The sequence below is a fragment of the Corylus avellana genome, chromosome 6 (assembly GCF_965113065.1).
Source record: "Corylus avellana chromosome 6, dhCorAvel1.hap1.2, whole genome shotgun sequence".
Lineage (NCBI taxonomy): Eukaryota > Viridiplantae > Streptophyta > Magnoliopsida > Fagales > Betulaceae > Corylus > Corylus avellana.
In genome coordinates this window covers 18,926,023-18,952,323 of record NC_142495.1, presented here as the reverse complement: position 1 = coordinate 18,952,323, position 26,301 = coordinate 18,926,023, and the positions used below count along the sequence as shown (strand labels likewise).

Sequence of the window (26,301 nt, the reverse complement as noted above, 5' to 3'; positions counted from 1 at the left end):
AACAAAATGCTTCCTGCAATGCTTGGATCAATATAAGGATATATAAAGAAAATTTGAAAAATTCATACCATATTCCATCAGTCAAAAACATTCCAGAACCTGATACTACTATACATACAAATGGAAACAAAACCCGGCAATGAAACTCCTAAAGTACATACATAGTACTCACTTCTAAGGATAAAAAGAGCATTTGAACATGGTGGGAAGAAAAGATTATGGGAATCAAGATTCTTGGGAACTAGCCTTCCTCCTCCTCCCACTTTTCTTTGCAGTAACAGTGGCATTGCCTTCAGCTTCACCTAGCTGTGCTTGCTGATTATTTACATGTGCTTTTGTTGAATTAATATGACTCCTTGACCGCAATATTGCACCCTTTGCAGCTGCCAATTCCTCCTCAAGTTTCTTTGCTCGCTTCTCCAAACTATCCCTTTCCTTGCCAAGCCTCATGACAAGGTCATGTGCATCTTCCACGTTTTCGCGGGCCTCTTTAGATGCGTTCTTTTGCTCAGTAAGAGACTTGTAAAGCACCTCCTTTTCATCCTCAAGGTCATAGATTCTAGAATTTGCCTTCTCTAGATCACTAGAAAGTGTCAAAGCATGTCGGTTCATCTCATCAAGTGATTTGGTAGCCTCTTCCAGGTCTCTTTCAAGGGATTTCCGGGCCCCCTTGTCCTTCAAGATTTGCTTCTCCCAAGCCTGTACTTCTTTGCTTAAAGAAGAAACTAGCCGTTTTTCTTCTCTTAAATCATTTACTGCAGTTTCTGCCTTTTTATACACACCAACCAATTCCTTCTGTAGGCTATCGCGATTTTCCACTGCAGATGCTACTTCATGGGACACAATTTGCAGCTCCTCCTCTCTTTTCTTCAGAAGTTCCTTCACTGCTGTAAGCTCACTGGCCAGTGCTTCACTACTTAGTGTTGCCTCATCAAGTTTCCTCTGGAGTGATTCCCTAACTTGAGAAAACTCTGCATGAACCCTAGAGACCTCACCTTCAAGCTCTGTGTACAGATTTCTAGACTGCTTCAGTTTACTTGTCAGATCAGACACCTCTTTTCTTGAATTTCCAAGATTTTCCTTAGTGCTCTTGAGCTCGTGTTTTAGATGCTGTACATTGCTCAATTCTATATCTAGCATTTCTTTCAAATTACCCCTTTCTTGGGTCAAATCAGCAATTATTGCTTGGATTGCACTCACTTCATTTAGAGCAAGTTCAAGCTTTTGCTTTAGCTGCTGAAGTTCCTCTTCTTTTTCTCCCAAATGCTTAGCATCCAAAGCTGCCTTCTTCTCAGAAGATGACTTCAGATCATTGAATTCCTCCTGAATCACATCCAATTTCCACTTAGAATCATCTCTCTCAGAAGTTAAAGAACTTAGTCTTGTGTTTAATTCGTCCAACAAAGAATTTTTTGATTCTAGTTCCTTTTGAATTTTCAGGTATTCACCTTCCAATCCTTGGATTTCTGAATGCACTTTAGCTAGTTCATCCTTAGTTTGCTTGTAGGTAAAATTCAAGTTGTTCAACTCTAATTCTTTTTCAGCAAGAGAAGAGCTAAGACTTCGAACATTATCTTCTTTATCCTTGAGCTCTAAGATGAGCAAATTGATCCTTTCTTGTAAGACTTCAATTGAATCAAGCTTTTCCTTCAAATTCTCTTCAACTTCCTTTTTATCATCCCTAGCCTTTGAAAGGCTGGTTTCAAGACACTGAATTTGAACTTTAAGATCCTCAATCAATCTTTTCTCTCTTTTCAGCTCCTGCCCCAAACCTGTAATTGTACTGTTTGCTGAATTTAGTTGGTTCAATAAGGCCTGCTGCTCCTCCTTTGCCTTTCTCAGTTGCTTGGTTCGTTCTTCCTGTTCTTTCAGTAGCTTTGATTCAAAGTTTCTCTCCAACGAAACAATGGCAACATCCTTTTCTTTCAGTTGGGACTTCATCTGTGAAATTCAAGCAGTGCATATATGGGATAAAATCCAACAACCAGCCAAAATATACTCTGCCAATAAAATGATAGTAATGATAGAAAACAAAAGAGCTCCTTCAGAAGGGATTGTCTAGAATGCTCAAAGGTTTCCAAGTCTATCAGTTTATAAGAAAAGCTTGATTGCGAAGGTCATTAGTGGCTTACAGAATCTATTGTTGCGTCAGTAGCTGTCCTTTCCCTTTGAGCCAATGCATACAGAGCACCAATCACACCAGAACTAAATATTCCGAGTCCATTCAAGAGAAACAGGAAGGGATTTGGTGGAGCATCTCTTTGAAGTGCTTGCTGTTCATAAAAGTTACTTTTTCACAAACATATAATCAATAGAATTTACTAATCTGGACTCATTAGTTAATCTAGCAGAGATTCAGACCTCTGCTTTTTGGTTCTCCTCAGGTTTCTTTAGCCCACTTTCTTCTGAAAGAAAATGCATAAATGTATAAACAATCACAAATGGAGGAGATTAAAACTGGATCCAAATAAAAATAGTTGAGGAAGAAAGACTAGTCTGTGATAGAAAAAGGACCAAAGGATGAAGAAATAATCAGAATCTTCGTGAGAGATATTATGCAACATATTAAAACTGAAAAAGCCTAAGAAATATTTTAATTGAAAATGAGGAGGTGTGAGCTGTGTAATGACGTATCTGGACTATGAGCTGGAGTAGGCAAAAGTAGGTTTCTTTAATTTTTTTTGTCTGCATCACTAAAACCTTTTGTTCTAATAATATCTTAGGATACTAGGAACATCATAAACAAAGAAAAATCAGAATGCCCCTAAATACTAAATAATTACCACTATATCAACAAGCCATTACTGTATAAACAATTTTTGTCAATATGTGCTGGCAAGTAGCAGTACCCCACATATTTCAGAACCTTAGGTGGATGAATGTCCTCCAAGCCTTATTAAGATGGTACAAACTGTTTGACCAAAAAGAATACTTAATTTTGGGGCATGAAATATGAGTTTGTCACTTATTTTTGCCTTTTTGTAAAGACAAATCGGTCCAGATATATGTTTGTGACCTACGCTTGCTCTAATACATGAAAATGAGCATTTTCAAACACTCTTACTAAAAGTCAGCAAAATAGGAGCCTTTTGATAATAAGCACTAGTAAATGCCTAGTCAGCAACGAGCATTGCTACATCTAAGCTTAGACTTTAAATCAGTTGTTTCTGCAAATGTACTTCCTAGATGATCTAATCTCATGCTAGCATGATGCCAAGTGATGTGGGAAAACAAGCAATTGAGAAGAAAGTTTGAAGAGAGAGAAGAAGCTGAGAAGAGGAGAGAAGAAGAAGCACGGGAGAGAGGAGAAGTCAGGAGGAGGAAGGTGGCAACAGTCAATTGTTTTCTTTATTCATCAAAAGTTGCTTACCAAAATACAAAATTATGTTTAAATAGAGTAGGGATAAAATCCTAACCCTAACCTTATTGACACTTGGGCTGATAGCCCCACTAAAATAACATAAAGGTCAACTAAATTAACATAACCCAAAGTCTGAAAAATACCATCCCATTGAAAAATAAAATAAGATAACAAAAAAATATCATAACATATCAAGGCCAAACATGTGTAATCACTAGCACGTATTGGGTGTCCCCATCAACTCTCCCAGGACGGGAAGAAGTCGTGTAACGACCCAGGGAAAAGCGCTAGCCATATCTGCGCTATCACCCCAAAAGGACTAGTCAATTTGGAGCTTCCCTATAATTCATTATAAAGCCCAGTTTCACCTAGTAACTAGGCAATGTGGGACTTAGCACCCATGACTATCTTTATAAACTACCCACTCTATGTGGGCTTCTTCTCATCTTCCCAATATGAGACCGGGGTGTTATAAACTCCCCCTCTTAAACTCCTGACGTCCTCGTCAGGTCCACGTCATGCAGTGCTTCAGTACCACATGACCTGGCGTTACTAGGTGGCTCTGATACTACTTGTAACAAGTCAGGAAAAAGCGCTAGCCATATCTGCACTATTACCCCAAAAAGACTAGTCAATTTGGAGCTTTCCTAGAATTCATTATAAAGCCCAGTTTCACCTAGTAACTAGGCAATGTGGGACTTAGCACCCATGACTATCTTTATAAACTACCCACTCTATGTGGGCTTCTTCTTATCTTCCCAATATGGGACCGGGGTGTTACAAGTCGACCCCATCGAGAATAGCTTCTAGTAGCTCTGGTAGTACTCCCAAGGATCAGGATCAAGCTGCTGCAACATGTCTTTGGCGACCCATGTGCGGTTTTAGTCTAGTTGGCCTCTCCAACGAACTGGGAAACGTTGGACTCCTCCATCCCTGGAAAAAAGAACCTGCTCATCCAAATAGCAGCAATATTTTCTTTATGTGCTGGTGGAAAGGATGGTTGTATGGGTGAGGAATGGCTCAACATGCTGCGAACAGCCTCCCCCATAAGAACTCAAGAAGCAGCTAGGATCAAGTTTAGGATTGGTATTGGGGACAAGGGAAGGCTCCTTGAAAGGATCATTTGGGATAATAGTGGGTCCTGTATAAGCAAATAGATCCTCTACATTAAGTGTGAAGCTAATACCAGGGTCGGGTGGAACATCAATGGCATATACTTTTGGCCCAACCCACTGCAACACTTTGAAAAGCCAAGCACTACAGCTTGCAATTTTCAAACAGATCCATGTGGAGACTCTTTGGATTTAATCCAGACCATGACATAATCCTCTAAATGAAAATCAATGAGACTCCTACATAAATCAGCTGCAATTTTTTTTTTTTTTTTTGATAAATAAGTGATTGATTGAAAAGCACAGACGGGCGCAACCCTAGTACACAAGAAGAATACAAAAAAATGCTCCACTAAAGGCAGAAAGAAGAACATAAAGATAAAAATTGAGACATAGTAAAAAATTGAGGCATACTAAAAGCGTCAGTCCAATGGAACAGAGTTTGAATAAACAACTTTTTGAGCTCCTCCATTGACCTTTCTTGATCTTCAAAACATCTTCCATTCCACTCTCGCCAAATAATCCACATGACGCACAATGGTGTAATTTGCCATACCTCCTTAGCTAAAATAATGCCTCGCTGACCGCGCCAACAGGCTAACAAATCTACCACTTCATTAGGCATGACCCAAGCAACAGTAAAAAGAGAGAACTATACTCCATAAAGTTCGGGCCACTTCACAGTGAAGGAGAAGATGGTTTACAGACTCGCCATTGTATTTGCACATACAACACCATCCCACCACAATGATACCTCTTTTACGCAAATTATCCAAGGTCAAAATCTTTCCAAGAGTCACTGTCCACAAAGAAACTAACTCTCAATGGAACTTTAACTTTTCATATACTCCTCCACAGGAAAGAGGATGTCCCCAAGGAAGAAAGCTTATGAAAAAAAGACCTGACCTCAAAGATATGTCGTTTAGAAGGAGTCCACCGCATGCAATCCGACACCCCCATGTGATTACGGAAAGCATATAACTTCCCAAAAAAAGCCATCACCACCTCTACCTCCCAATCCTGTACCGCCCGTGAAAAATGAACATTCCACTGTATAACACCATTGACCAGCTACATATGATCCCTAACCCATGCCTCCTTGTTACTCGCAATTCAAAATAATGCAGGAAATGCTTCCTTTGAGGACTGATCCTCGCACCAAATATCATGCCAAAATCTAATGTGGGAGCCATCTCCTACTCCAAAGGTAATAAATTTTGAGAAAACTTTCCACCCTCTCCGAATATGTTTCCACACCCCAACTCCATAAGGGCCTCCACCACCTTGGTGCACCATCCACCATTCATACACCCATACTTAACTTCTACTACCAACCTCCAATACGCTTCCCTTTCCGTTGCATATCGCCATAACCATTTACCCAATAAAGCGAGATTGAAAGTGCGCAAGTTTTGAATTCCTAAACCACCATCTTGCATGGGAGAACAAATTTGAGGCCATTTCACTAGATGGAACTTGGGCTCCTCATTTAGACCACCCCACAGGAAATCTCTTTGTAGCTTCTCCAATCTATTCGCCACACTCACAGGAATAGGAAATAAAGACAAGAAATATGTAAGGAGGTTGGATAAAGTACTTTTGATAAGTGTAAGCCTCCCACCCTTTGATAGATACATTTTCTTCCAATTTGCCAATTTCCTTCCCATCTTCTCAGTAATATCATTCCAAATGGTGGTAGACCTATAAGGTGCCCCCAGAGGAAGACCCAAATATTTCATAGGTAATCCTGCCACCCTACGCCCAAAAATGTTTGCTAGCCTATCAATATCCTCTACCTCACCAATTGGAACAATCTCAGACTTTGACAAGTTAATTTTCAGCCCCGAGACCGCTTCAAAACATAGAAAAAGACACCGCATATTTCTGAGATGTTCCTCATCGGCCCCACAAAGAATCAATGTGTCATCAGCAAACAGCAAATGTGAGACACTGAGATCAGGATTGTTCCTTGATCCCACTGAAAAACCAGCCGCAAGACCACTAGTTTCAGTAGCCTCCATCATTCTACTTAGCGCCTCCATCACAATAACAAACAGAAAAGGAGACGGTGGATCCCCTTGTCTTATACCCCGGGAGCTACTAGAAAAACCTAAGGGTTCTCCATTAATCAAAATTGAACATCGAACTGTGGAAATACAGAACGCTATCCAATTCCTCCATTTCACCCCAAACCCACTTCGTTGCAATATGAATAGCAAAAACTCCCAATTCACGTGATCATACGCCTTCTCTAAGTCCAATTTACATAACAAATCGGGTTCACCAGATCTAAGCTGGCTATCAATACATTCATTAGCTATCAAAATTGAATCTAGAATCTGTCTCCCCTTGATATACGCATTTTGAGACTTTGATATTATCTTCTCTAACACATTTTTCAGTCGATTCGCTAGCACTTTGGAAATCAATTTATACACAATGCCCACCAAACTAATAGGTTGAAAGTCCTTTAACTCCTCTGCCCCTGCTTTCTTTGGAATAAGCGCTATAAATGTTGCATTAAGGCTTTTTTGAAACCTTACCTTGTTGTGGGAATCACTGAAAACAGACATTATATCTTCTTTAATTACTTCCCGACATGTTTGCACAAAACCCAATGAGAAACCATCGAGGCCATGGGATTTATCTCCTTGTAACTCCTTTACCACCTCTAGCACCTTAATTTCTTCAAAATCCCTTTCTAACCACAAACCTTCCTCACTTCCAATAGACTGAAACGATAAACCATCCGGTATAGGCCTCCGACTATAGCTTTCAGTGAACAATTGTGTATAGAACTGAATAATGTGCGCCTTGATATCAGTGGCTTCCGAAGACAAAGAACCATTGATAATTAAAGACTCAATGGCATTGTTTCTCTTGTTTGAATTTGCCACTTTGTGAAAGAATTTGGTATTCTTGTCCCCCTCCCTTAACCATAGAGCCCGAGATTTTTGACGCCAGCTTATCTCCTCACACAACAGCAATCTCTCCAACTCCGAAGATAACTCAACTTTGTGCCTCCTTTCCTCATCGTTCAACCCTCTACCTTCCCCAGAGATGTCAAGCTCCCTTATACCATCCAAGAGCTTTTGGAGGTATTTTGCTTATATGGGATAGAAGGGTGGTGGAAAACTTGGACATTTGTGTGGGGCGTTTTATCATTGCATGTTCTTTTCGAAGTATTAGTGATAACTTCGAATGGGCTTTCGCAGGTGTGTGTGGTCCCAATGATGATAATGATAGGCAGCTATTGTGGGATGAATTGGTAGGCATCATGAGTTTGTGGGAAATGCCTTGCAGCTGATTGCAGCTGCAGCAGTCATCAGCTGCAATTTTATATTGGGGATTATTTGAGTGAATTTGTTTACTGATCTCATTATGCAAGTCATGCAAATGTCCTGCAAATGTATTGGCTAACTCAAGAACTATAACATGAGGGGACAGCAGGAGAAGATCTAAAGGTCTTCTAGGCTTATAACAATTAACAACTTCAAATGGACTCAAACCTATTGACCTATTGATGTGACCATAAGGTAGGTTTAGAAGACCAGATAACTTGACAACCTTAGGGGCATCTGAATGTCCAGAACCTATCTCTTTCATTGGCTCTCCTTGAGAGACCACAAAAACCTCTCTAGGTTGTTCACGCGCACAGCTTACCACACCCACTCCAGGTATTTCAAGGCCACTCTCTAGCTAACCTATCTGAAATGAGGTAGCACGAATGCAACCTAGATGGTTAGGATCGCTTGAGCAATCATCATCTAAGTCCCAGAACTCATCAGGGTTAGGCTCATAGATCAGTTTTTCGACGCCTCTTCTTCACTCACATGCTCTTTCCCATCAAAGACAAGGGCCTTGTTGGCACAGTTAGAGGCAACATGCTTGAAACCATAACACTTGAAGCATTGAACCCTAAAATGCATCTTGTGGATCACTAGCTACTCCCTTACCTTTGTCATCCCTAACAAGTGCAGCAGCACCATTAGAGCACTCCTATTAAGCTCTTCAAAAAAGAATTAAATTTGAAGAGAAAAACCCACTTTTTCAAAATTAGAGAGCCACTTTTAAAAGTACCAAACATCAAAACTCTCTATATCTTTCTCTACTTTCGTTAAATATTATTTTTTATTCTTTCTTTGTTCTTGGTGGACGATAGAGAGAAGGGAAATGAATATCTACACTTAAAAAGCTAAATAACTTTCTGTTTTTGGCTCTTGGTATTTGGAGAGTTTCTCTTACAAAAGTTAAATTTGAAATAGAGTAAAGATCTTTTGTTAAATGGCATCTTTGTGAGTTTTTTCAAATTTTAGAAAAAAGTTAAATTTGAAGAGTTTAATAGAAATGCTCTTAGAATTGGATTTCAAAGGAGGAGGTCCTAGCAAGGAATTACTACCCAAAGGCAGAGACTTGGTGATTGTGTTTCAGGTGTCAATGTGCCTTGTAAATTGCATTTTGGTTGCCAACTAATAATCATGGACTAAGGTATACGCTTGGTTAAGGGTGGTGATACCTCGGAGAAAAAGTTCCCTCCTGAGGTCGTCATTGAGGCCTCTTCTAATAAACCTACTCAGGGCCATAGCTTCATCCTCGAATACAGCACACCTCATCTTATACTCATCAAATTGTGCAGCATAGTCAATGACAAGTCTATTTCCTTGCTCAAATTGTTCCATTGGTCCAAAAGGTTACCTCGATATGACCGGGGCAAGTATTTCTGTTGAAGTTCAAGCTTCATTTCAACCCAGTCAAGGATAGGAGGCTCATTCCTCCTAATGAGGAGTTCCTCGACTCACTCCCAGAAAAGCTGAGCACTCCCATTGAGTTTCATCTTAGCAAACTTGACCTCCTATTCTCTGATAATTTGTACCACTCAAAAAAATGGTCCATTTCATGCAACCACTTAGTGAAACCCCATTGGTCAAGACGACCGTCGAAAGTAGGGGCCTCCAATTTGATATGTTCATGACTCTCTCATTAGGGTCTACATAATTTTGTTGACCTTGCCCATATTATGACCTCCTGATGGTACTGTACTGGAATGGATGAGTTTGATTGGGATGAACTCGATGGTGGTACACGTCTTGTATCACGACCTTGGTCTTGAAGGACATGCCTTTGAGGTATCCTGCACTGTTTGGGATTTGTCTGACTGGTTTTCTGTTTGGGTTTCTTGTTTTTTTTTTACACTGATGGGTGGTAAGGCTGTGTGGGATTTTTTGTAAGAGTGTTCAGTTGGTTTTGTGTGGTTAATGAAACGTCCTGTGGTTGCCTGAAACAAAGATGGTGTAGGGCAATACAAAATTATGCTTAAACAGTGAATTTTTTTTTTCATCCAAAATTTTTTTTTTCATCCAAAATTATGCTTATATAGGAAGAAGAAGAAGAAGAAGAATACAAAATTATGCTTAAACAGTGAATTTTTTTTTTCATCCAAAATTATGCTTATATAGGAAGAAGAAGAAGAAGAAGAATACAAAATTATGCTTAAACAGTGAATTTTTTTTTTCATCCAAAATTTTTTTTTTCATCCAAAATTATGCTTAGGAAGGCAACAACAGTAGATTTTTTTTTCATCCATCAAAAGATGCTTACTACAATACAAAATTATGCTTAAATAGACTAGGGATGAAGAAGAAGAAGAAAAGAAAAATGCAAGCTTTCTTGCCACAATATTATCTCCCAATTGGAACAGGTAGTAGAAGGCAACAACAGTAGATTTTTTTTTCATCCATCAAAAGATGCTTACTACAATACAAAATTATGCTTAAATAGACTAGGGATGAAGAAGAAGAAGAAAAGAAAAATGCAAGCTTTCTTGCCACAATATTATCTCCCAATTGGAACAGGTAGTAGCAACACTAACTTTTCTGTCCAATCTACATTTTAAGCCTCAACGTCTCTCTCTTGGTCAATAACTCATTTAAGTTTTCATCATTTCCCATGATATTGTAAATTTATCTGGGATTCTAAAAAGTTTTATATCAATTGACAACCACCTGAGGCCCAACGTGACACAGAGGGTCTACCTCCTTTCATGCACCCCTCACCTTCTCCATGACGACCATCCATTGGATTCATTGCATTAATCATAAACATGCACTGTGGTTAAGATTGAAATCTCTACCAATAGTAGCTCAATATCGGGAATCGATGAGTTTTGCAACACCCAAAGGTGCCCTGCACAAGCTTAAGAGAGCGTAGAGGTGATGGTTCCTTAATTATTTTAGCAAAAGTTCCTCTGGCTTGAGCCAGCTTGACATTAGAATTCTGTCTCTCAAATTAAATTTATGTCCTTGCATGAACCATTCTTTTTCAGCATAAAGAGTATGACATCAATCCCATCATTTTCAAGGGTGCAGGTAAAATATCGACATAGATCAAGGGATAGACAGCAAATAATCTACTTCTTCACCATGACATAGCCAGAGATTTGTGATTGTTCGTATTTGGCCTATTTGGAGTTTTGTGGTTTATGCCTAAACAATTTTTTATTTTTTTATTTTTTTATTTATAAGTTATCAACTAATATCATTAAAAGCGTAAGGTGCCCCTAAGTACATAGGATGTATACAAAAAAAAACACACATAACTAGATTAAGCAAAAAGAACAAAGAAGTCACTATAATTAATCGACAGAGGAGACACATAAGAAGCTATTCACATATACAAAGTTTTGAAGAATAAAGATAAAATCTCCATTGTCCTTTCCCAGTCCTCAAAACTTGAGTCATTCATTTCCCTCCATAAACACCATAGAAGGCACGTAGGCACCATCTTCCATACTGCGCGACACTTCACGAACTTTCATAGGTCCACCAACAGGCAAACAAATCAACTACACATCTAGGCATAACTCGGGACAACCCAAAACAATTGAAAAAGGCAATCCAAATAGCATAAGCCATGTCAGAATGAAGAAGAAGGTGGTCAACAGACTCCCCATTCATCTTACACATGCAACATCTGTTCATCACGATGACGTGCTACTTCCTGAGATTATCCATAGTGAGGTTCTTACCTAGAGCTGCCGACTAAGCAAAAAATGCCACATTTAAAGGAACTTGAGTCCACCACACACTCTTCCAAGGAAAGTGGCACCCTTCAATATAAGCCAATGAGCAATAGAAGGATTTGACCTTAAACAACCCTCTTTTGGAGGGGACCCACCACAGCTTATCTTCACTTCCACTTCTCACTCTAGCTAAGTGCAACACCTGAAAAAATGAGGCAAAGATATCCACCTCCCAAGTGTGCGCCACTCTAGCAAAGCCTACATTCCATTGGTTGGAACCACCCAAAAACTCCAAGTGAGCCGCAATAAAGTCATCTTTTGCACAAGCAATACCAAATAAAACTGAAAAAGTTGCCTTTACACCACATCCCCCACACCATTGATCATGCCAAAAGCTCACCCTGGATTCATCTTCCACCTTAAAAATGGTATGAAACAAGAATTTCTCATATCCTTTCCTAATATTCATCCATAACCCCACCCCAAACACTCAAACAAGGTCAAGAGAACACCACCCACCCATAAACGGCAAATTTAGAGTCCACCACAACTCTCCACCAAGCCTCTCTTTCAATCCCATAGCACCACAACCATTTACCTAAAAGAGTACAATTGAACACCATCAAATTCTTAATACCCAACCCTCCGTCAAAGATTGGTGAACAAACCTTGTACCAACTCACCAAGTAATATTTGAACTCTTTGCCAAACTCACTCCACAAGAAATCACGCTAGAGCTTCTCAACAGAGTTACCAACACTCACCGAGAAAGGAAAGAGAAACATGAAATACGTAGGTAAATTGGCAAGTGTACTCTTAATAAGGGTAACCCTGCCACCCTTCGACAAATACATCATTTCCAACTAGCCCACTACTTGTCTATCTTCTCAATAATGCCGTCCCAAATATGCTTGGGTTTGTAGGAAGCCTCCAACATGTTGCCGATTTATTAATGTGTTGGAAGGGAAATTTTGGTAGACATCGTACTCATGAAATTTGGGAGGTAGTTCCCTTGTGTATCATGTGCTGTATTAGAAGAGAGAGGAATGTCCAGAATTTTAAGAGGGTGTGAATTACCTGCATTGAAATTGAAGTTTCCATTCTTATGCTCTAACTATGATTGGACATCAGCCAAAGTTGTTTTTCCTACCCAAATTTATGGGAGTTTTTGGACCTTTTGAATTTTGAATCTTAGATTTTCTCTTTGGATGCTTCTCTTGCATACTCTTCTTTTTGGGTGTTTACATACTTCTAGTAAAACAGGGTTGCACCTCCTTATTGTGCTTTACTTTTCAATGATCACTTACTTATCAAAGAATATTATGCACTTTTGTATTGATAATCTTCACCATATCAATGAGAAGAGAAGGGTAAATATAACGGTATATGAAATCCCAATGGTCACACCATGATCAGCTAGCTTCTCTCTATATTCCCCTGAATCCAGACAATTATAACTACTCTACACTATTAAGAACTTTCAAATCCTATGATCTAAACAGACTCTATTGTCGAGTTCACATAAATCAAATATTACATTAAGCCAAGTTCCTTTACTAATATTTGTAATTTATATCTTGTATAATTATTGTTTCAAAATAATGACTATTTTGAAGAAATATTTAAGCACCAATACGGCTCCGCATTTATCTCGATGTTTCAAACAGACTTTATTTAACAGCTAATGCTAACTATTAAAACCAACTCAACTTTTTCAACTCACCAAAACTTAAATTTCTTATCATCCTCCCCCAATCACTAGAACCGAGTTTACTAGTCCATTTCACACAACTTGGTGAGTCAAATCAAGATTTACTGCTGAATATCCTTATATTTTCACTTTGGTTCTCATACCATTATTTGTATGAGTACCACATCCCAAACTTCAAGCTACATCAGCGAAAAACCCAATTGTCTTGGAAGGTGTTTAAGGTAATCAGCCATTATATCATGCATAAATAGTTGGATACCTTAAAAAAGAATTAAAATCATTTAGTAGCACAATGAAATCGCAATTAACAAATTGGACGGCCCCAAAAGTCAGACCAAAAACTGAAAGATTTACCTAACCAATACTATTAATTTGCTCAGGAAAGGACAAAATTGAAAAAAATAAATAAAGAATAAAATGCAGCTAACAGAAAAAACACTGTTTGATAAAAATAAGAAGATTAATTTCCAAGTTCAAATAGTACGGAATAAATTACTCTAAAATAAACCCAAACAGCTTTCCTTCCATAGTATACATTATAACAGCAATATTTTGAAGGCCCATATCACCAAAGTCATCAAGTTGTTCCAGAAATAAGAATTTCTTTATCATAGAAATTGCAAGACAAAGGGGAAAAAGTTAAGAGGAGGAAGAAAATAAAGAACCAACACATAAATCTCTAAAAGCTTAGGAGCTTTGATTGTCAACTTACTTGTTCTGGTGCTTTCAAGAGCTCCGGCCCTGAGTTGCAATAATGGAAGAACTGAAATACCCACTAACAGAATGGCCCTCCTCTTGCAGTGAACATTGTTGTTTGGGTCCTCATGGTGCATAGAAGCCCTTGGACCAATGCTCTTCCTCTTGGTCTCTGCATTTCTTGTGCAGGAATAGAAGAAAATGGATTGGGGAGAAGAAGGAAAGCGTGATTGGCAGATGAGAGAGTGTAAAAAGCAAGAGCTCCCCATTACAAAACCCATCGTTTCTACCTTTTTTCTGATTTCTCGGTGGGGGTAGAAAGAGAGAGAGAGAGAGAGAGAGAAGGAGAGACAGAGTGGCACTCAAACGAAGTGCTTGTTCTTACTTTCTATGATTCTATCTTTCCTCTCTAGTTTTGTGTTACTGTGACCAATTAGAAATACCTAAAACTCCATGTTTTTTGTCGTAATTACTAGAAAGCCCCGTCCTTTGTTTTAGCCTACACTAAACTCTTAAGAAAAACAAATTTGTTTTGATCACATCTAGAGAAACAAAAGTTTTCCTTCTGGCATTATTTGAAAAAAAGGAAACTACAAAATCAATCAATGTGCTTACATTAATTTGCAATAAGCTTTGTGTATATAAAAAATATTTTGAGAACTCTTTTTAGTATGCAAAAATAATAAATAAGTTTATACTAATAAATTTTGTCCAAAATCTTGACGGATTCCATTCGTATGGTGCATCAGATCCAATAATATAATACCAATAACATAATAACATATGTTCAATTTAATTACTGACCTAAAAAAAACTATAAGCCATGTATTTATAACACGTCATATGAGAAATGTTATGAATCAATATTTTCTTTATATTTGGCTCATATCAACCATTAAATTTATGAACTTAAGTAGACCCCACAAATTTAATAATTAATCTATTTAATTTGTAAGAGAATATGGACTAAATATAAAAAACTTATTAACCCCTTACACTTCTCTAAACTCACCACGTTGTCATAGTTCTTCACCCAAGTAAAAGTATCTTTTTCGCCAGCCACCGCATTCATGTTCTTCCACCCAAATCCGGCGTTTTTGTTTATGTTTTTCGAAGCATTGGCACTGCGTCGTTGGTTTGTCTTTGTAGATGGTGGTAAGCTTGATTTTCCCTGATTGTGCTGTGTTTGAAAATGTAGAAATCATGAATTGAGTTCTCCGTAGACAGCTTAAATCATTGGTTTACCCAAATAAAAGAGTCAACTTGTCAAATGAACTGTGTTGTGTTCTCTATGTACAACGTTTTCATGTAGAAACAGTAGAAAGTTGCTCAAATCGTTTTCCTCTCAAATTGTGCTTGATTTTCCAGATCCGTGAAATGAAAGTTTTTGAGTGTGAAATTCCACATTTCTCACCATAGAGATAATGCATCTATGCCTTTGTATTACTGTAGCTAAGTCCAAATCGTGGTTGGAGTGGTTCTTCTCGTAATGCTCCGAGAAATTAAGTGATTTTACGGTTCACCTCCTCATATAATTCTACTAAGGAATACGAATAAGGAATCACTTCTCCTTAAAAAGAGAAGGGAAAAATGCACTTTACCCTATAAAGTTTCAGCTCATTTGCAATTTAGCTTCTAATATTTAAAAATTGGCAATGCAACCCAACAAAGTATCAAAAATTTGTAATGTGACCCATCAGTCAATAATTTCTATTTTCTCTAACGAAAATTATTGAAAATACCTAATTAACCTTAAAATTTTTTTTTTTTTTTATTAAAAAAAAAAACAAACAAGCAAACAAAAAAGCAAAAAAAAAAAAAAAAATAGCCACCCCAATTTGGACATTGGGTGGCATCTGATTGGATTGAGAGTGGCTCAAAGGGTTTGGGGGTGGTTTTGGCCACCTTGGAGGTGGCCGAACAACCCCCATGGGCTGTGCAGGTGGCTCACCACCCCCGATCTGGCCCAACCACCCCTTTGGCCATTTGGGGATGGTTTCGGCCACCCCCATTTAGTCCATTGGGGGTGGCTGAGCCATCCTCAATCCGGCCAGATGGGGGTGGCCTGGCCACCCCCATGGACAAAGGGGTGGCTAGGCCACCCTCAAATGGCCAAAGGGGTGGCTACGGCAACCCAACTTTTTTTTTTTTTTTTAATTGAGAGTATTTTTGAAATTCCGTTAAAAAATATGGGGTAATTTTGGAAAGTAGAGACAAAAACATGCACGTGAGAAATTTTCAGTCAAATTAGACAGAAATGGGTAACGGATGGGTCACGTTGCAAATTTTTGATACTTTGTTATGGTACATTGACAATTTTTAAACATTGGAGTCCAAATTGCAAATGAGATGAAACTTTGGGGGGCTGAAGTGCGTTTTCCTACATTAAGCTGCGGAAACATATGGTTTTTATTATTTTATCAATATTAATAATTACAACCGGAGCATCTACTAAGATTCAATAGTACTCGTTACCATGAACAGACTCCAAAATCTTGCAATGAGTCCTCAAGCACTAACCCGTTCACTAGCATTACATCAAACGGCCGCATCTGACTCAAAATCTTTCTCACTCAAATCTGGCATTTAGGTATAGGCCAACTAGAAAACAACATATGTTTTAGAGATGGAAAATATATAAGTTTTAGTCAACGAATTAGTTATTACGTAGTAAACTCAATTATATATATATATATAAAAAAAAAAAAAAAGGTTATAAATCACAAGAAATAATATAAATGAAGTTCTATTTTGAATAAAATGAATGTTATGGTAATGCATTATATATATAGTACATGATATATTAAGTAAGCATGTCATATGTTAAACAAGATGGTCTACTAGAGATATTAATCCCTTTTTCAGCAAGATTGGTGTTGTCCCGATGGACTTGTAGTACAATACCAATGCCTCGAATATTGCCATATATCATTCTTTATTAGCAGCCCGACCGAGTCCGATCTTAGGTGGCTCACGCCGCTAATGACTTTCGTAATGGTGACCCATCTATACATGGCTTGCCTGTCACAAATAATCATTGCATCCAAGGCCAAACAATAAAAGTAAATATATTTGACCATAAGGTTAACCTATATAATAGTAAGCTCATGGTTGTTATTCCGCACATACTGGTGTACCAGCCATGTCATATGATACAATTTAAATCACAGTCTTTTACATGCATGCATGTATAAACTTAGAATTTTCATCATCTAGTTATTCATCAATCATTTTGACAAAAATAGAGTTCATACTATTCTAAAATGTATTTTATGTGAGTTGTAAACATGCACGCTTTACATATATAAAATAATCATGCCATGTAAAAATGTAAATAACAAGTATCCGTATAAGTTTTATTCACCATTGTTGTAACTCTCCACTGGTTGATTCCCTTGACAGTCCATAACGTCCAAATATATGAAATGGTCTATCATCAGCCTCTGATCTAGATGAAAATACCCTTAAACCTAATAGGGGTCAAAATGGTCATTTTGTCTATCTGTCAATCGTTCAACTATCATGTTGAACATTCAGCAAAAAATGTTCAACAATCCTTGCGAATGTTCAAAGGTCTGGTAGAACCTCCCATCTGGAAAAATGTCCAAACTTTACACACCTAAGCATGATCTAAGGTCCTATTAGCAAGCTTAAGACTATCTTAACCACAAATAACACGTCTACGCACTAAAAGGTACGCCCAAGATCATTAACTCGCTAACCCATCACTAATCGCATCTTAAAACCTTAACACAATCCATGGGTCTCCATTAGAACTCTTTGAACATGGGGTTATTCATGTCAAACCAACAAGATAATAAGGCCTTACCCATAAACATAACTTGAGGTATTGAGTCATTCAAGCCCCTTAATTCATTTATGTTAAACCCTCACGAGACTTCACTTGTCCTACTAGGGATGCCTATGGGTTTAAAAGGCTTATTGCATATGCTAAATGCAATCATGTCTCCCACAACAAAGGAGGTAGAGTAGTTGCTTTTTTATATTTCTTTTTATTTTTAGTTTCGTATTGCTAAGAGACTAGCAATATTTAAGTTTGGGGGTGTGATAAGTGTTGAATGTTACACATTCAAGCCCCTTAATTCATATATGTTAATCTCTTAGTTTTGTTATAAGTTGATGTTTTGAGTTGTTTTTGTTTTTTCTTGCATTTTTAGGATTTTGAAGAAAAGCAATCGTTTCTGGCAAGTTCCACACTTAAAAGCCATTTTCGGAAAAAGTTGAAGGAAATGCGATTGACGACAAGCCAGATTAGGCTCGAGCGCACAAGCAACTAGGATCGAGCGCAGCCATGCGCTCGAGTGTCCAAACCATTAGGATCGATCGCAGTAATGTGATCTAGCGCAGACGTGCGTTGGGCACCAGAGAACACATTTTGACACAGTTTTGCACAGTTTCAAAGTCTAGAATCCAATTCCAACCCGATTTTTGAGTTGTTAGGCTGCACAAGAACGTCTAGGGTTGTTCCAAACTCTATAAAATTGACCCTCTATTCATCCAAATAGAGGGGGGAGAACACAAGCTCGGGAGAAAAGTTGGAAGCTAGATCAAGAAGAGTTTTGAGGTTTTCTTCTCTTCCCTATTTTCTTATTATTTTTGTATGAGGATGATTTTTATTTGAATTATGTGTAGCTAATACTTTAGTTAGGGCTCGATTGAAGCTCTAATCATGTATCTTTAGGATTTCAATAATGGCGCCTTTGCCACAATTATATTTTGGATACTTAACTTGATTATTTCCTAAGTTATTTCATTCCTCACATGAATGTGCTTGATCATCATATGCATGTGATATGAACTTGTTATTTAATTCAATTTGAATGACCGAGTCATGAGCTTAATAAAGTGACAAAGGAACCTCATCATAGGTTCTTGGATTAATCAACTTGGAGAACCGGGAGTAGATACCATGCCCTAGGCTTCGTATGGTTGTCGATTTTCATAGATTTATGCTTTATTGAATGTGCTTGACCATCATATGCATGTGGTATGGACTTGTTATTTAAGTCAATTTAGATGACCTAGTCCTGGGCTTAATAAAGTGACAAAAGAACCCCATCACAGGTTCTTGGATTAATCAACATGGAGAACCTGAAGTAGATACCATGCCCTAGGCTTCATGTGGTTGTCGATTTTCATAGATTTATGTTTTCTTGAAGAACAACTTAGTGTCATGCTAAATCAATTGAGAGATAAAAGAATTAGAGTAGATACCATGCCTAATTTGTTGCTTAGGAAAATCAATAGCTTAAGGAGTAGATACCATGCTCTTAGGTTAGCAAACATTGGGTATCTTGATATGATTAGAATATTGGCATATTGTTTATCTTATTCGAGTATGGTTAGCGGTGGATATCAAAACCCTACCCTTTCATTCTTATTATTTAATTTCAATCTTTTATTTTATTTCATTGTTATTATTTCAATTCAATCTTATCTTGTTTAATTCAGTTAATTAATTTAGGGAATTTCTTTTTAGCATAATTATAGCAATCCTCGTGAGAATGATCTCATACTTGCTTTCTATACTATCGTTTTGATCTTGTATACTTGCGAGTAAAACATACGATTATTCGCTTATTAATTTAGGTGGATAATTGCACAACATCAGCCTTTCTCAAAAGACTGAAACTTGGGACAGGGTGAGGTTAAGGACATCAAATATCTCATTTGCAACCTTGGGAATCGGTAGACAAAATCCTACTAGAAGTATGGGCATCGTCAGGCAGACCTCGTCGCTGCCATCAACGCCAATAGCTCTTCCTCCAATGCGAGGGAAGTCGGAGGTGTATGTCCACAGGAGCGAAAATCTACTTTTGCCCTTTCTAGATCAGAAGCCCTCACATTAGATTCCCAAGCCTTACCACCAAACTCAACGACAAAGATACGAAGATGAAGGTCTAGAAACTAGAAGAAACACCTGTTTGCAAAGAGAAGAGAGAGAAAAATATCCAAGAGAACGGTGGAGTCTCGTACTCCCAAGACACTTTACAGAAAAACAATTTAGAGCCATACCCGCACACACCAACTCGTGTAGACCCTAGAGGCCGCATCGTCATCCCCAAGACTTTAGAAGGGGAGTTCTTAATGAGACGCAGCCTAATTTTCAAATGTCGCATCAGCCCCTAAAAGGCAGGCCTTTAAGGCCTCACACTAGACGTTGCGCGACCCCAAATGTCCCTGTCAAACAAATAGATGCGACATGCGATCAAAGAAGCTCCGTATGGATAACAATCGACATCATTATCATAGCACGCCTTAGCAACACCCTGTAGAACATCACGTGACTATTTAGCCTCCACCAAACCATTTAGATTTCCCCAAATGGCACACAACAACCACCATACTAATTCTCATTGCGCCACTACCATGACCCAAGGGAATGACAGACTTCTGGAGTGGGCCCTTGGAGAGGCCCACTATACTAATTTCCATTGGGCCACGGTAGGAATGGCAGAATACTAGAATGGGCCCTTCGAAACGCTGCAAAGCCCCCAAAATTGGCAATGACTAGGCTGGCAGGGTTACTAGCAATTACCCTAGTTTAACCAACTAATGGCTAAATGGGGAACAACCCTCTAAGCATTATTAGAGTTAATACATAAGAAGGTGAAATAAATCTAAGAAATCTATAAATTATTACAGGTGCAAGTATAATCCTCAATTTCAAGGCATGGAGCAACTAACAATAATATAAAGCAAACTTGATACTAGCATGAAGATCTTAAAGCAAAGTCTCTGGTGGCAATCGAACCATTCTTGGTTTCTAGGAACAAGCTCCCTATAAGAGTAATAACCGCATAAGTCTAACGACTTAGTAAGTAAACCTCACAATTGGATATGACATAAGCTCATTATTATTATGCGAAAATAAACGTGCAGTTCCAATATCATTGAAAAGAGGAGTTGTCTCCATTAATACACTTTGAAAATATCGTTTGGTTTGATAAAGGGTAGTGTACTCCCGGCAGCAATCACCTAAGTATTTAAATGTAGGAAAACTAATGCTTTATAGGTGATAACTATCATATATGGTCTACTCGAGATATTACCCCTTCTCAACAGGGTTGGCGCTGTCCCAAGGGACCTGTAATACAATGCCGATGCCCCAACCATTGTACGCTACCCTCTATAACACTAGCAGCCCGACCGAGTCTGACCTTGGGTGGCCCACGCTACTAAGGATGTACGTCCTATAGTGACCGCCCGTTAAGCCTACGCCGGTCACGAAATAACCATTGGATCTAAGACCCATATAACAACCCACACATTTGACTATAGAATCAAATCTATATAGTAAGCTCATAGCCTTTATACCACACATATCGGTGTACCATGTCATACAATGCATCTTATCAACAAGTTATTAAAGCAGTTAGCAAGTTATTACAAAAATGTAGACATGCTCATATCATACGCGTGGTCAATCAGCTGACATATTCCACGTTTTTAAGGAAAGTATTCGTAAGTGTTTACTTACCTCATTCGCCTGCTCGAGTCCTCCAACATCACAAAATCCTGCTATAACGAAATACGACACATTGTTATGCGTAGTACTAGAGGACTTCTATGAGTATGGTGTTAAGTTCTATCTAACAAAAGGAATTGCTGGACCTAATATTACACGGGTGGAACTAAGGGGTAGATGTCTTGCTCCTTCGTCGTACGTACCGCCTCGAGAGTGTACGTTCAGCCAATGAGTTAGGTATTTCGGCCAACAACTTTAAATTGTGTTTTGAGGCTTCTATGAGATTTATGGGCTAATATAAATCCTTCTAGACTACTAATTAGACATATACAATGTAATAGCAAGTTACCATACAACTCAAGGTAATAAAAGAGTGGTTTAAATCTCTTTGAAAACATACTTGGTTTTTGTAAAGAAATGGGTGTGAGGGTTTTACCAAATCATCTTTTAAAAACATGATTTTTCTCTCAAATCTCCTCTTCTACTAGGATTAGGGTTTTTCAAAGAGTGAGAGAGGTTTATAGGACGAAGGGGGTGTTATATAGGGGGTGGGAGGCATGCCTCCTCTGAAAAAGTGGAAAATGGGTTAACACTGCTTTTCAAGGTGTCAGCGTGCGTACGGGTACTATTACATGTTGGATAAAAGGGTTAAGGCGTACATTTTAGGTCTTGTCCACTGGGTCAAAGAATGGTCAATGTACGTACGAGTGGTTCCCTGAGCATATGTCCTCATTGAAGACAGGTTCGTATATTTGGGTGGTCCCCTGGTGTTCATACGGCTAGAAAAGGGTGGAACTTGGGTTTTTCCTCAAGGCTTTCCAGGAAATCTTGGTTATGTGTGAAGGCTTAGGTCTTTTGTTTTAAAACTATGCTTTATGAAATTTTTAGCCATATTGAGTCTTTAATAAAAACGGTTGTTTTTACCGGGTATCACACTCTCCCCTCCTTATAAGAATTTCGTCCTCGAAATTACGAGTTTTGAAAGTAAAGAAAAGTCTCTCCTCGTGGAAGGGTTTGTAAAATAGTTGAGAGAATTGGGATATATAAAACAAGACTTTGAAAAGAACAAAAACAATAATGAAATAAAAATAGGAATAGCAAGTTTAGCATCTACGGTGTTCATATAAGGATAAGGTATAGTAAGTTTAGAAAGACTGCATACACACCAAAATTTGCACCACCAAGGTAGACTTCTAATGTGGCCAAAAAAAAAAAAAAAACAAAAAGAGACAGAAAAGAAGTCGTCACAAGACTAGTCTAAGAGTGGGATCGCCTATCCCTCTTAGAGCTAGGCTCCACAGATCCTCGACCAGGGTTCCTCGCGCGCTCGGGCTCCCTCTTCCTCGATTGACGCTTGGGCTGTGAATACAGTAATCCTTGACGTCGAGAGATCTCATCAAGTGGTTCTGCAACTGTATGAGGATGGCGTGGTCCTTTGCTCGCGCCACTTGTAGCCCCTGAATGGATGGCTGGATCTCGCTGAGCGTGCTTTCCATACGGCTCATTCGCTCCTCTCTGCTCATAGGCAAGGATTCTCCATCAGCTGTTGCTGCTCTTGGTGCTCATGGTGGTCTCGGCTCTGGCTCAGATCCTTGGAGGTGAGACTTGCTTGCATTGAGAAATCATGAGGTGGTGGTAGCTCTGTCAGGCCCTTTGTAGATACTTCGGCATGTTTGGCTATCCAGGTGATCAGAGTTCCATATGGAAGGGCGGTGCCTTAGTCGGCCAACCGTACTCCCTTCATTGTCTTAATGATGAAGGAACTGAAATCGATGGGGGTTTCTGTTGGGAGAGCATAGAGGCTGCGCGCTTTCTCGATGGTAATAGAGGTGAAGCTCACCACTGGGTGGACCCGGCAGATCATGATGTAGTATATGCACTGGTTGTCGTCTTTGAGGGCACTAATCTGAAAGGCCTCTTCTCCTTCCATATCCATCTGATGAGGACGTCCGTCGGTGAAGCGCTTGACTATCTGGGGGTAGGTAGGGACACCGCCAAGTGGCCATGGAAAGCCAGGGTCACGTACTCGTGGTGCTAATTTTATTCATTTCGAAATCATTGTGTTGATTTTGTTTATTTTCTCCCCTATGTGCTATGGGATTTTTCATCTTTCAAAATTTTCATCTTTTCATAGTTCATGGGTTGTTCTAATTTTCTCCTCATTTCTTCATTTCAGAATCATTGTGTGAATTTTTTTTTTCTGCTCTTTTTGGTGTTGGATTTGACCAAAACGACCTTTTGGACGACTGATGGTAGGGGAGAAAGATTCGACAGATTGAGATCGATCTCTGGTCGCAAACTATCCTCTCTTTCAAGATCAGATCGAGAGGTTTTTATTCCAACATAACTCCCATCACTCTACTTTTTCTTCCCTCTTCAAGCTCGTCATTTTATTCCCGATTGAAGAAGAGCTTCAATTCCTTCCACTCTTGCCACTGATTCTACTGAAAGTTAAGTCACAACTGAAATTGAATGAACTAATAATTAAATTAATTTGACTTCTTTCAATTAAAGTTTCCAATCAGAAGGGATTCGCGCCTACCATAAACTCTCAGTCGTGAACTTCCTTTACCCTTACAAAACCAAGAAAAAAAACTAGAGGGAGGGGAGTTTTCATTATTCAGGATGGAGAATTGATAGAAATCTTCCCTATTGTTGACAAATAGGCTCGTACTTCTTTTCTTCTTCCTCTTGAAAATTCTCTCTCTTCATTGATTGATTCTGTTCCCACCGAAAGAAATAGAATAAGCGACCATAGAACACAATCAAGCGATTGGGCTTAAGTTAATGTGTGTAGTATAACGTTTTTTTTTTTTATTTTTTTATTTTTTTATTTTTTTTTATTATTGTGAGAACAACGTGTCTCATTTTTGGCCTTGGATTCCGTCAAGCCGTGAAGTGGATATTCTCTAGTCCTTTTTGGATTGGAGAGGATTCAGATCCCTAAATCAAGAGGACTAGAGATCAAGGAATATGTGACATCCTCATAAGTAAAATAAGAGGATATCTTCTTCCCCTAATCACGCCCCTCACGGCATGGTGAGATGCTCCCCCCTAACCCTAGCTTCAACTATAAAATGCCCCTGACTAGGGGAAGGGAGGCAGGTGCTATGTTCTCCACCCTTGCATTCCTTAACAAGTTATCTGTTATTGTTTCGCTATTATACTCTTTTACTGGTTGCATGTGTGTAGTGCCCCGGGTAATTACTAGGCTATTACTAAGAGTGGGCAGATTAACCGATTACCAACCGCCTACTGAATTTGACCGAATCGATATTAACCGCAACTGATAGTTATCGGTTGGTAATCGGTTAAAAATTTTACACCGATTATCTTATCGGTCGATTAAAATTTTGTTATCGAAAACCAATATAACCAATAAGAAACCGGTAAGGGGGTATAAATGTAACTCTTAATTTTTCCTAAACCTAAATCAAACCTCCGCCCCCTGTTCTCTCACCTCTCGGTGTCTCTCAGTGTCTCACAAGCAAGTCACAACCTTTCACTCTCATTTTTCTGACTCTCTCGCACGTGGCACGCCCCTCTCACTCTCTCAGTCTCACTCTCAGCTCTCTCGCATGTGTCAGTGGTGCAGCGTCGTGGTCGTGGTCGTGAGTTGATCAGTTCTTTGGCTCTTTCTCTTTCTCAATGAGTTTGATTGATCAATTCTCTCTTTCTTTCTTTCTTTCTCTCAGTGAGTTTTGGTTTTTTTTTTTTTTTTTTTTTAACTCTTTTGGCTGTGATTGAATTTATTTGAAACAGGTGATTTATTGTTTTTTCACTAAAGTTAGGTTTAGAGGCTGAGAGTGTATGGGTTTGATGGGTTTGTTTTGGTTTGGCTTTTGAAATCTAATTCTTCATCTGGGTTAGTTTTTGTTTGGATTAATTCTACTTGTCTGATATGTTTTTGGGTTTGTTTTGGTTTGGGTTATGAAGGTCTACCATTAGGATGGACGGCTGGCTTTCCTTACAAATGTTAAAGAAGTTCAATTGCTCCCAAAGGCAAAGAGTAAAGGGGACCTCCTAGTTCGGTTCTTATAGGTGATCTTATTTTGTTTTGATCAAATTCTAGCACCCACTTTATCTATCTGATTTCTTTTCTGTATGAGTGATTATAAGGATGCACAGTATTTTAGAATGCCCATTTTTTGTCTGCAAATCTGACAGTGGATGTAGATCCTAGGTTATTGTTGGTTGGGTAGAGGAGTAGAGGCTGAGAGAGATGCAATAAAATTATGGGGAAACTTCACTTACCCGCTATACTTTTGCGCTTTTGGCAGACATCCCCCCATTGTTTAAAAACTCTCACTTTGATGTATCCAATTTTCGTTTCCTTCCACTTTGCCCCTTCCGTTAGGATTTTCTGTGAAATCATAACGGAAGGGTGTGAAATTCCAATCTTGCCCTTATTTTTTATAAAAAAATAATTTTTTTAAAAAAAATCTTGACCCAAGGGTTTACCAGTAGATCCAACCCACCCGTATTGTGACCCACGAGTCATATTATTATTATTATTATTATTATTATTATTATATAAAATAAAAAATAAAAAAATAGTGACCGGGGGTCACTTGTGACCAACCGGAACCCTCTGGTGGTCACAAGTGACCCCTGGTGGGTCACTTTTTCATTTTTTTAAATTATTTTTAATATAATAATTATAATCATAATTTTTTATTTATAAATAAGGGTAAATTTGGAATTTTAAAAAAATTTAGGGGTATAAAGGTCTTTTACTAAATCTTCCGTTTGATTTAACTGCAAAAGCTAACGGTAGGAGGGTATTTGAAACGAAACGAAAGTTTGAAACACCAAAATAAGAGTTTTTGAACAATGGGGGGGTGTCTGCAAAAAGTGCGAAAGTATAGGGGGGTAAGTGAAGTTTCCCTTAAAATTATAAAACAAGTTTCTCGC

At 38.5% G+C, this 26,301-nt stretch overlaps 1 protein-coding gene across 1 annotated transcript; it reads right to left on the bottom strand.

Moving 5' to 3' along the window:
- Positions 1 to 43: 43 nt before the first annotated feature.
- MFP1 (MAR binding filament-like protein 1) lies at positions 44 to 14,269 on the bottom strand. Its single transcript, XM_059600239.2, has 4 exons — positions 13,915 to 14,269; positions 2,362 to 2,405; positions 2,133 to 2,273; positions 44 to 1,941 (listed from the first exon to the last, which is right to left on the bottom strand). Exons 1-4 carry the CDS (start codon positions 14,177 to 14,179, stop codon positions 226 to 228), a joined length of 2,166 nt encoding a protein of 721 aa, XP_059456222.2. The 5' UTR covers positions 14,180 to 14,269; the 3' UTR covers positions 44 to 225.
- Between the last annotated feature and the right edge of the window lie 12,032 nt (positions 14,270 to 26,301).